Source organism: Anguilla anguilla, chromosome 8, assembly GCF_013347855.1.
Source record: "Anguilla anguilla isolate fAngAng1 chromosome 8, fAngAng1.pri, whole genome shotgun sequence".
Taxonomy (NCBI): Eukaryota; Metazoa; Chordata; class Actinopteri; order Anguilliformes; family Anguillidae; genus Anguilla; species Anguilla anguilla.
The window spans coordinates 47,707,733-47,719,250 of NC_049208.1; the positions used below are offsets into that span (position 1 = coordinate 47,707,733).

Here is an 11,518-nt window from a genome sequence, read left to right on the forward strand (position 1 = left end):
ACTCTGGATAAGACCACCCGCCAGGCGATCGTAATGTAATGTTAATTAACGATTAAAAGCTAATTGTGACCCTTGACCCAAAGGCACACAGTGCTACAGCAGAGAGGCACAGGCCTATCGCACTGCCGACAGCTGGTACCCTTGCGCCCAACTGCTGAATTCGTGGGAGGAGCTACACAGAGGTAACCCAGGGAAACCACTCCAGATAGAATGTAATCATGGCTGCAGGTTACTCCAAGTTACAGCTGGCCAGTGGCAGAGTTTTACCCTGGATATAAAAACGGGAGACCACACCAAAAAAAAACCTGCAGTAATTCATGAGCATTTTGGTAAATGGTAAATGGACTGCATTTATATAGCGCTTTTATCCAAAGCGCTTTACAATTGATGCCTCTCATTCACCAGAGCAGTTAGGGGTTAGGTGTCTTGCTCAGGGACACTTCGACATGCCCAGGGTGGGGAATGAACCGGCAACCCTCCGACTGCCAGACAGTCGCTCTTCCCTCCTGAGCTACGTCTCCCCATTTTGGCAACTTTTCAGTCCTTCAGTCGTGAACATTGAGGACAAACATGTCTAGGCCTCAGCCGTCCTCACTGCGCTCAGTGAGCTAGGTTGCCAAGATGCTTACAAACAAGGTTTTTGGTTTTGTTTTGAGTTTTGAGTTTTTCTATTCTCTGATCACGTTAAGAAGCTGATGCACCGTGTTATTTAGTTTGCTTCATTCTATGCGTTCTACCCCAACTCAGGGACAGCGAGGAGCGTGTGGTGCTGGTGAATTTGTAAGCCAGTGTAACGGTGTGTAACAGTGTAATGACATGTAACAATGTCATGGTGGGTAACTGTGTAACAGTGTAACTGTGTGTAACGGTGTGTAACAGTGTAATGACATGTAACAATGTAACGGTGGGTAACTGTGTAACGATATGCAACAGTATAACGGTGTGTAACAGTGTGTAACTGTGTGTAACAGTGTGTAACTGTGTGTAACAGAATGTAATGGAGTGTAACAGGGTGTAACAGTGTGTAACTGAATGTAAAATGGAGGCCGTGTTGTTCGATTGCCGCCCCACGCGATGGCGGGTGCCTCCTGTACCCGTGAGGTCATGAAGAGGAGTTTGGTCTCCATGTCGGGGGTGAGGCGACAGGCCAGAAACTTTCGGGACGTACGGGAGGTGAGCAGCTGGAGGAGACCTGCGGGGGTAAAGCAGGTGGGGGGGGGGGGGGTTGGGTACAGAGGGAAGACATTAAAAACAAGTTCTTATTCTTATACACACACACGCGCGCACACACACATACACACACGCACACACACACACACGCACGCTCACATGCACGCTCACACACATGCATACACACACACACACAGACACACACACCCACACGCACACACACACTCACACATGCGCACACAAAAACACGCCCACACGCACGCACGCTCACACACAGATACACACACACACACACACACACGCACGCCCACACACACGCACGCTCACACACACGCATACACACACACGCACGCTCACACACACGCATACACACACAAACACACATGCACACTCACACACATGCGCACACAAACACACGCCCACATGCACGCACGCTCACACACACACACACACACACACACACACGCACACCCACCCACACACACACACACACACAGATACACACACCCACACACACACGCACGCGCACACACACATACACACACACACACGCACGCACGCACGCACGCACGCACGCACGCACGCACGCGCACACACACACACACACACACACAGACACACACACACACACACACACCAGTGTACTGAGGGCTGAGGGTCTGGGGGTTGTGCAGCAGGTCCTTCCATAGCAGGTCCATCTCCGGGATCCTGGCCACGTTCTGCAGCAGCCTCACCAGGTCCCGCCCAATGATGAAGCAGTCCATGAACTGGGGGGAGGGGTTATGGGGAGGGGGCGGGGTTAGGGAGGGAGAGGAGGGAGGGGTTAGTTAGAGGGGGCAGGATTGGGGGGGGGGGGGGTTAGGGAGAGGTAGGAGGGGCCAGGGAGAGGAGGGAAGAGTTAGGGAGAGGGGGCGGGGTTAGAAAGAGGAGAGAAGGGTTAGGGAGGGGAGGGAAGGGATAGAGAGAGGGGTTAGGGTTAGGGAGAGGAGGGAAAGGATAGAGAGAGGGGTTAGGGGTAGGGAGAGGAGGGAAAGGATAGAGAGAGGGGGTAGGGAGAGGAGGGAGGGGCCAGGAAAGGAAGGAAAGATGAAAAGAAAAAAGAGTGGTAAGGACATTTGAGGTTTCCTGTTATAGTCCCACAAAAACTGGCCGCCTCACTCTTTCACAGGGCTGGGGTTCGGTTATATTTCAGTTCAGTCCATTCAGGAAACAAACAGAACTTCCTTTGTGTTCTTTGAAGACGAATTACCTTTAATGGAACTGACCCCAGACCTAGGCTATTGGTCTTTTTCTCATCTCTTGCACTCCTTCCTCTCTCTTTCTCTCTCCCTCCCTACATCTCTCTCTCTTTCTCTCTCTCTCTCAACCCCAAAGTTGCAGGTTTGATTCTCTGACACTGCCTTTGCTCCCCTAACTTAACTTTAATTGCTTCAGCATATGCCCAGTTGTAAAAAACATTGTGCGTGTCACTCTGGACAAATTCTAATTGCCAGTAATGTAACGTTTCCCACTCTCTATCCCTCCAACTCTCTCTCCCTCCCTCCCTCTCCTTCTTTCCATAACTCTCCTGGCCCTCCCCTCCCCTCCTTCCCTCTCATTCTCTCTCTCTGTCTTTCTTTCTTGGTCTATTTCCCTCTTTCCCTCCCCCCTTCTCTCACCTTCTCCCTCCCTCTCTCACCTTCTCTCTGAGCAGGCCGATGCAGAAGTCCACCTCTCTCTGTCGGAGGGCCTGCAGTGGGGCGGTGCCGTGGTGATCCACCATGAGCCGCAGGTACGTGTACACAGACATGGCGATGAGCATGCCACTCTTCAGCACCCACTCTCTGAGGGGGGGTGGGGGGGGGAGCGAGAGTGGGAGAGAGAGGAGGGGGGCAGATGGGCAGGGGGAGAGAGGGAGGAAGGGGAGGGAGCGGGAGGGGGAGAGAGAGAGGGGGGGTGAGAGAGAGGGGGAGGAAGCAGGAGAGGGGGAGAGAGAGAGAGAGGCAGCGAGCGGGAGAGGGGGAGAGGGAGAGAAGAAGGGGGAGGGAGCGGGAGGGGAGAGAGAGAGAGGGAAGGAGGGAGAAAGGAGGAGGGGGCAGATGGGGAGGGGGAGAGAGGGGGACAGAGGGGGACAGGGGGAGGGAGATGGGAGGGGGAGCAGGGGAGAGGGAAAGAGAAGGAGTGAGAGTGAGGGAGGGAGGGAGGGAGGAAGAGCGAGGAAGGGAGGGAGAGGCAGAAGTAAGAGAAGCAGGCAGTAGAGACAGAGAAAAGAGTGAAGGAGACAAAGAGAGAGAGGGAGCGAAAGAACAGGACCGCACAGGTGAGAAAATGAATGAGAAAGACACAGAATGCAAGAGAGAAAGAGAAAGGAAGTAGGAGAAAGAGAGTAAAGCCGTTTACATATGCAGTGAAACACTGTCAGAAACTGACACTCATATGCTGAAGTTCCCTCTACAAGCTCTGCTGAGGTTACCTCTGATCCACAAGGATTTCCAGAACATTCTCAGCCAGCCACAGGTTCTTACTAGAGATGTCCCCACCTAGGAAGAACCACACGAGTCAGCGGGACACACGGACAGAGCACAGCTACACGCACTCCAGAAGCTCCGCCTCGGCGGGGCCTGCAGCTGCTTTATTCGCCGTTACCGCGTAGCTGTGATCCATTAGCCAATCGGTGCCTGACCGAGCGCGGGAGAAGAGCTCACCTGCTATCTGCTTCATGAGGGTCATCAGCACCCCGTCCGCTCCCATAACCCCGTTCTTCACCAGCTCCCGCACCAACCACACCAGCTGAGTGAGAGAGAGGGAGGGGGGAGAGGAGAGAGAGGGAAACAGAGAGAGCAGGGAAGAGAGAGAGGAGGGGGGGTGAATGAGAGGGGGAGAGGGAGAGAGATAAGGGGAGGGGAGGGGAGGGAGAGAGAGAGGGTGAGAGGGATGGGGAGAGGGAAAGGAAGGAGGGAGAGAGAGAGATAGAGGGGGACAGAGAGAAGGGGAGGGGAGGGAGAGAGAGTGACAGGGAGGGGGAGAAAGAGAGAGAAGGAGAGAGAGGGAGAGATAAGGGAGGGAGAGTGAGGAGAAACGGAGAGAGAGAGGGGGGATGAAGGGAGAGAAAGACACAGAGAGTTAACCACAGAGTCAGTTAATTTTTAAAGTGATTCATTAACCTAACTGAGACAGCACTAAAGCAGCTGGAAAACCAGAGGCAGCCCAAAAAACGCCCCCCAGCGGGGGGAGGGGGGGCCTACCTGGGTGCGGCAGACGTCCTGCAGCTTGAGGAACTTCTCCATCAGGACCTGGTTGATCTTGATGAGGATCACGTTCATCCCGTCCCGGTTCACCAGGGTCAGGTCCCTGTAGCACTGCGGGCAAAGAGACGGACGATCACGTGACCCAGGACCTCACAGGCCCCGCCTCCCACGGGTTACGAGCGCCGGCACATCCAGGCCACCCGAGCGGACTCGTCGAGGGTTTGCGTTTCAGCGTGTCCAAATAAAGCAACGATGGAGTTACAGAAGAAAAGCCAGACAACTGGAAAAAATTAACCCCAAACTACTGTCACAGCAAAAAGAGGAAAACCTCCAACAAAATGGCAGCCGCAGGCCGGGTGCTCTCTCAGGATTCGGGTGTAGGTGGGAGGCGCCTTACCCTCTGTGCCTGGGTCGGCTCTGTCAGGAGGAGGCTGAAAAGCCCCAGACAGACCTCCTCGTGCTGCTGGGACCCCTTACACACCTGGGGCGGGGGGAGGGGGGGGGGGGCAATGAGTAACCACCCAAAACAAATACAACCACCGCACAGATAAACGGCACAAGCGCGTTCCCTGCTCAACTTTCAGGTATTACATTATAATAATAACTAAATGCTTTCAATAGTTTTTTTTTCGTCTCCCATTATATTTGAAATTGTTTGTTTTCTTTTATGTAATGCTTTGGCAATACTTCCTGTATGTATTTCATGCCAATGAAGCATGCAATTGAACTGAGAGGTAGGGAGGGGGAGAGAGAGAGAGAGAAGATAGAGGGGACAGAGAGAAAGAGGGGGAGAAAGAGGATGTGACAGCAGGACAGAACTGGAGGAAACCTGTTCAATCACACCATATCTAGCAGGAGACAAAAACAGTCTGGCAACTGACATGAATAACCTCACAGTCTAACCATGCAAAACATTTTTTTTACATGTTCCACAACATTTCCCTCTCTCTTCTATAAATTGGCCTACAGAGATAAAACTGTAAGACACAGGGAGGTACACTAAGGCGCATAACTAAATATCCACCACCATTTGTTTGGCAGAGGGGTTCATGCACAGGCCAGCAAGGCTCGACATAGTTCTACTTTTAAATACCATCAAAATGACATTGTCGATTCTAACTGCAAATTACATCAATCTTGGGTGTTGGCATGAAACATGGGCACATCTGGCTCCCTATGAAAGTAACAAAATGGCAGGTATCTTCACTGTCACGTTTCGTTGCTTCTGAGAAATTTTCCATGGATTTCCAAAGGGAGCAGGACGCATTTAACAGAATAATTCATAAATGACAGCACGCACACTGCATTTTAGGGCAAATAAATGTATCGCGTAAAAGCACGTAAACCAAAAATATTCTGTCGTATTTACAGCGCTCCCGAACATTGTTGTCGAGCACGAGCAGGGCACTGATGAAGCAGTAAACATTAATAAAGTGAAATGTGAGGATGGGGGCGGGGACAACGACTCACGTGTGCAGTGAGGGTGTCGTTGGCTTCACGCTCCGACATCCCGTTCATCAGGGAGGTGACAATCCCAACACATCTCTCCAAGCGCTGTAAGACACACACACAACCAACAACCATTGCAAACCGAAACCGCACTGATATAGGTGCGCGCACGTACACCTAGAGGAGGCGCAACGCAGGTGCACAAACACAAGCAAAAACACGACACAACACCGGAACATGGACAGAGGGGACCTCAGACAACCGTCTGCCTGTCATCTGTTACTATGTCCAGTGAACTGGCACATGTAATGACAGTTGAGTATGCAAAATCGGAAACAGAAGGCTGTGGGTTCTATTCCCGGACAAGTCACTTTCAGTATAACTTGGACCGAGGAGGCCCTTAACCCGAAGATGTGCCGTTAGACCTCCAGATAAAGAGATGCACAAAATGCTAGCTAACTATACAACTTTCTCTGGATAGGGCCGCTAGCTAAACAAATAAACGAACACGTGGATATTTAGCATTACCATATATACGCACTGTTACTCGCAGTGCAGTGGGGGAAATGATACGCTGTGTTAAAATAAATGTGTGCGCGGAAATGGACAACTACGCGTAGGTCAGTCGGTGCATGTTGCAATGTCGCTAAATGAATGTATCAGGTATACGTGCAACAAGAATATGGGTACATGAGCGCCTAGCCATCTGGACGCATATGTTTACAATTTAGAGACACAACAGCCTCCGTGCCAACCTGTTGGCAGCTCATCTCCAGCACAATTTCTGAACAAACCCAGAAAGTTAGCGACCCATTTCCCCCCATTTTCGATACTATTCTGTAATCGCGATTTATGACGTATGAATTAGCACAACGATTGTTCACCAAAGCAGCCAGCTATCGATATAAAACACCGAGTACTTGTTTCTGCGTTTAAACCCTCCTACCTCCTCCAGCTCATCCTTAGCGTCCAGAGTCGTGGACACCAATAACCGACCCTGTGGTTTGCCCTTAGCCGGTGAGGGCTCCATCGCCACCCGCCTCGCTTTGCCTGCCCCGCAGAATTTCAGGAGTTAAAAGACTGGGGTTTGGGGTCTATTTGTGATGTTTCACTTGTGTTTGGCGTCTCTTGTCTATCCCTGATTCACGTTCTCTTCCCACGGTTCCGCGCCCTGAAAATGACAGCTTTAAAACTGGTTATGGGAACCTTTAACTCCCTCCTGTTTTCCTCATCCACTGTCCGACTACAACAAACCACCTTCCGGCGGGCATGGTGGCCTAGCGGAAGTGCTCATGTGAAGCCACGAGGACGGCTCACCAACCAACCCTCGTCGTGTTTATGTAGAATGGCGTCAAATGTAGCCAATGAATGAAGATTATTGTCGTATAATTGAACGCTGTGTGGTTGAACGTCCTATCAGAGAACAGAACCACATTGAGTGACGACATGTGAACCAATAATAACGCCCCCATTGTAAAATTGTTTCAGCAATCATCAGGACACACTTCAAACGTTCGGAATTTTGTTGCTATGGGAAGTTCAATGCAGTGGTTCCACACAGTAGTTACTTTATTAAGTTCTCACAAAAATATATGAAAATTGCAAGCATTAGTATTAAACACTTACCGCTAGTCAGCAAATGCCTTTTTTTATTTTTAAGGGCAGTCACCAGAACAACAATTTGACAACACACCTTTTATGAAACACTAAGCCTTCAGGTTGGATAGCTCGGAACCGTTTGAACCCTTTTGTTTAGTTTAAAATTTTCATTTAAAAGCAACAAAGTTACACGAAGAAGACCCCAGTAAGAAATTGCGAAATTTTCAGTAAACATGCCGCATGGTGGCGTCATTGAGTCAGAATCGAGACAGGGTAAAGTCAAAATGATCTTTAAACCCCGTGAGACCTGCATAACGTTTATTTACACGTTTGCATGAAACGCATGTTTCTATTTACTTGTTGTACATTTTAATAAAATATAATAAGGATGCTGAAATATTTATGGTGATGCAGCTAAAATTATTGACGCTGTTGTTCCTTTCATTTGGCCGATTTTTCATAGATGGTCTGCCACGATATTAAAATATGAATAGAATTATTTTCCAGTAGATGTTTAAAAGGGGCAAAATCAACAAACTAAGACCCAAAGTTAATAACTGAGGATACTCGTGATTGCAGGTAGTTAGGGATGTGACAGCATAAGTTAGTGTGATCACTTCGTGAGTCTTGTTAGAGTAGATACACAGAATCAATATAAACACTCGTTGTCTTTTCACCTTTGTGCAGTCAATTGTTATGTTGACTATCTGACATAAACAGAGCCAGTAAGTCTTTTTTTTTTTCCGGGAGGGGGATGGAGGTTCCTCGGTCTTTGTTTCATTCAGGCTGCAAATCAAATGTTCCTGTCAACAAGTGCTGCAGTCCCAGTCAATCAACGTGAAGGGTGGACAGATTTAGCCTTGTCCTTGGAGACCCTGCGTTCTGCCGCGCAGAGTCTGCGCCGTCTCGCTGCCCTGTGGAATTACCATGCCCACCAGATAGCAACTGATTTACATCTGAAACACCTGTCTACTTGACGCTCCGTCCAAAGAATGACTTTGATTACCGAATAGGTTGGTAAGTGAGAGTGCACCCATGGACATGCTGTTACACACACTGCAGCCCTCCGGGACTTAAAATGAGCCACCTTAGCGACGTTACTGATATTGCTTTTAAACGAAACACGCGCGCGCGCGCGCACGCACTCGTGTGTGTGTGAACAAGCATGAATTATATAATGAAATCTGTTACATATCCATCATTTTTACATAGGCCAAACATCGAGTTTTATCAACAGATCATCTATGGGTCGTGTTGAGAAAGCGGGGGGATGAAATGGAAGATAAGGTGTTGCGTAAGCTGGTGGGATCGATGTCAAGCAGAGTGAAGGCGGTAATCAAGGGTAAAAGGCGGACACACCAAGTACTACCCATTTCTGACCTTCAACAAATAGGCTACCTACACAAGTTTTTCGACTTAGGTAATAAAAAAAGTATTAAATGTATTAATGAATGAGAAGTATAAACGGAACATCGTAATTTTATTAGCCCTTGAAAAATAATGAAAACAATTCTTGGGAGTGTCCTCAGACTTGGCATATATTTATATATAAACATATTTTCAAAAGGTTGCCTACAACTTGTGTGGTGAATATCTGATTTTGATGCCGTTTTACAGAAAGGCAGTGCATGAAATTCAATCTCAGACATTTTTTCAGTTCAGCTGAGAGGGCGAGAGCCCATGAAATGCTGACAGAATGATAGAATTCCGGAGCTGTCACTGAATCCTTCAGAAGTCGCAACTCTGCGCTCTGAAACTCCGGTTTAACGAGTCATAAGAGAGAAAAAAGAAAGAGCGAGCGAGAGGGAGGGCGAGAAAGAGAGAGAAAGATTTTTTCCCCTTTAGAATGATGTTTTTTTCCCCCCCTTGTCACCTGCAGCTGTACAGCTGGAGCTCGGCAGCTGAGCCATCCTCTCTCCTCATGGGTGCTCTCCTGTGAATAATTAAAGACGACTGGTGAAATGTGCGCGCCCGGAACGTCACAGGGAAGATCTATTTCAGAGGAGCCGTAGCCGGCACGTCCCGCCCCTTAACCCCGATGGGGAAGAGGCCAAATGCGCCCCACCGCTGTGTACCCCCGGGCGCAGTGGCATAAATGATGGTGCGGAGGTCGGGTCCTCAGAACAGCCGACATTTTCCATGTTCGCTCCCCATCAATTAAAAAATGCTTAAATGCAAATTGAAGGCTACGTCAAGGCAACAGGTGCTGAGGAGGCACCCACTAATTACCAGCAGCTGAATTAGCTCCAGAACTTCTCGGGGCTTGGACAAGGATTGAGAGGCGCACCTGCAGCAACGGCACCGGACCACATGGAACCAGTTTGTGGACAAAAGATGACAATACCTGAATTAAAAAAATATATATTTTAAAGTGATAATCATACATGTTTCCGATTCATTTGTTTCAGAGAAAAAAATTTTCATGCTTGGTTTAAAAAAAATACATTGTCTCAGGGAATTGCAGGTATATAGCAGGATTTTACAGGCATCTATAGAATTGTAAAGATCAAACAAAACATTACGTGTAGGTCAGGAGGGCAGAACATTCTCATATGGTGATAGAACTAAACAAACAATGAAATTTATACATTGAATGTGGGAAATTACATACTGTAATTGTAACTTACCTCTCTCTCTCTCTCTATATATATATATATATATATATATATATATATACTACTGTTACAAACATTCACCCAGTTAGAGACCTGAATGTGTCAATTTCATGTCTTACATCCCTGATATAGATATATACTCACCCCTACACCATTTATACCCATCAATATCCCAAGCAGCCTTGACAGCACATACAGCTTTAAACCTGATACAGCGAGTTACGGGCTGCCCGCAGCAGGAGTGTTAGTTTGATTGGCTGATTGGTTGATTGATTGATTGGCTGATTTGTTGATTGGCTGATTGGTTGATTGATTGATTGGCTGATTTGTTGATTGGGTGATTGATTGATTGGCTGATTTGTTGATTGGGTGATTGGTTGATCGGCTGATTTGTTGATTGGCTGATTGGTTGATTGGCTGATTGGTTGATTGATTGATTGTCTGATTGGCTGATGGTTTATGCGAGTGTCGTTCACATGCCCTCGATGTGCTGTGCCCGTGGGAGTCGGCAGTCCTGAGACGGGCAGCGGCGGGCGATGAAGCTAATCAGCAATTAATTAAACTGGCATCGTTCTGCGTACCACACTGGCAGACATGGGGCGGCTGTGTAGTATAACGGGTGAGGAGTCGGTCTTGTAGCCCTGAAGGTTTGATTCCCAGGTTTGGCACCGTTGTTGTATAATTGAGCAAGGTGCCTACCCTACCCTGCATTGCTTCAGTATATATCCGGCTGTATAAATGGATGCAACGTAAAAAGCTGTGGATAAGTGCGTCTGCTAAATGCCTGTAATGTAGCATGTTTTGTGTCCAGTCACACATCAGTAGCCTGAACTGAGGGATTCAGACCCACAACCTGAAGGTTACGTGAGGCTGGGTCCCCATCCCAACCCCAGCCACCTTACCCTACCCCTGCTTGGTTTTTTTTTCTGCTTCAATCTTCTATTTACTTTTCATATATCTTTTTAAAAAAAAAAATTTTTTAAACCCAGCTGTGCCTCTCTCTCTCTCGTCCTTTCACTGGGGAAAATAGGATGCGGGAACAGCTCTGATACATTGCAGTCCGTGCGTCACCCAGCAGCATCACCCACTGGCTGTCAGACTCTTGACAGAGAACATCGTGGAAGGGGAGGGGGGGGGGCGGGGAGGTTTAGAGGGAAATGAAATGAAAGGAAAGGAAAAGAATAGGACAGAGAGAGGAGAGGAGAGGAGAGACGGGTGAAGTGAAATCAACTCAGGATGGGGCACCGGGCAATTTGCATCGATTTTATTGGACGTAAAATTGGCTGACTGCTAGAAAAGGTACACTAAACCAGCTCCAAGAAAGAATCCTGCTCCCCCATCCCGCCATAGAACACACCTGTGCCTCAAACTGAGAGGCAAGGGAGCATATTTAGGCCAAAACTCACCATCGTATGTGCAAAAACAAACAACACAAGTTCATATACCAGACACAGCTGT

The 11,518-nt window shown here is 48.4% G+C and overlaps 1 protein-coding gene and 1 long non-coding RNA gene across 3 annotated transcripts in view; one reads left to right on the forward strand and one right to left on the reverse strand.

Annotated features, from left to right (window-relative positions):
• Window positions 1-9,761, reverse strand: part of LOC118233464 (integrator complex subunit 3) — a 28,753-nt gene extending 18,992 nt beyond the window's left edge. Inside the window, exons 1-10 of one of the 2 annotated variants that reach the window (XM_035429258.1) lie at window positions 9,675-9,761; window positions 9,319-9,378; window positions 5,868-5,951; window positions 4,795-4,878; window positions 4,395-4,508; window positions 3,855-3,939; window positions 3,623-3,689; window positions 2,849-2,993; window positions 1,808-1,937; window positions 1,095-1,192 (exon numbers count right to left, since the gene is read on the reverse strand). In XM_035429258.1, coding sequence (XP_035285149.1) covers window positions 1,095-1,192; window positions 1,808-1,937; window positions 2,849-2,993; window positions 3,623-3,689; window positions 3,855-3,939; window positions 4,395-4,508; window positions 4,795-4,878; window positions 5,868-5,915 — 771 coding nt within the window. In that variant the 5' untranslated portion in view covers window positions 5,916-5,951; window positions 9,319-9,378; window positions 9,675-9,761. Of the gene's footprint in view, window positions 1-1,094; window positions 1,193-1,807; window positions 1,938-2,848; window positions 2,994-3,622; window positions 3,690-3,854; window positions 3,940-4,394; window positions 4,509-4,794; window positions 4,879-5,867; window positions 5,952-6,792; window positions 6,877-9,318; window positions 9,379-9,674 lie in introns of those variants that run through there. The other variant, XM_035429257.1, reaches the window with a different exon arrangement.
• On the forward strand, window positions 7,985-9,826 carry LOC118233465. Its single transcript, XR_004766529.1, has 2 exons — window positions 7,985-8,462; window positions 9,325-9,826. It is a non-coding gene; the product is annotated as an uncharacterized LOC118233465 (long non-coding RNA).
• The last annotated feature ends 1,692 nt before the right edge of the window (window positions 9,827-11,518 follow it).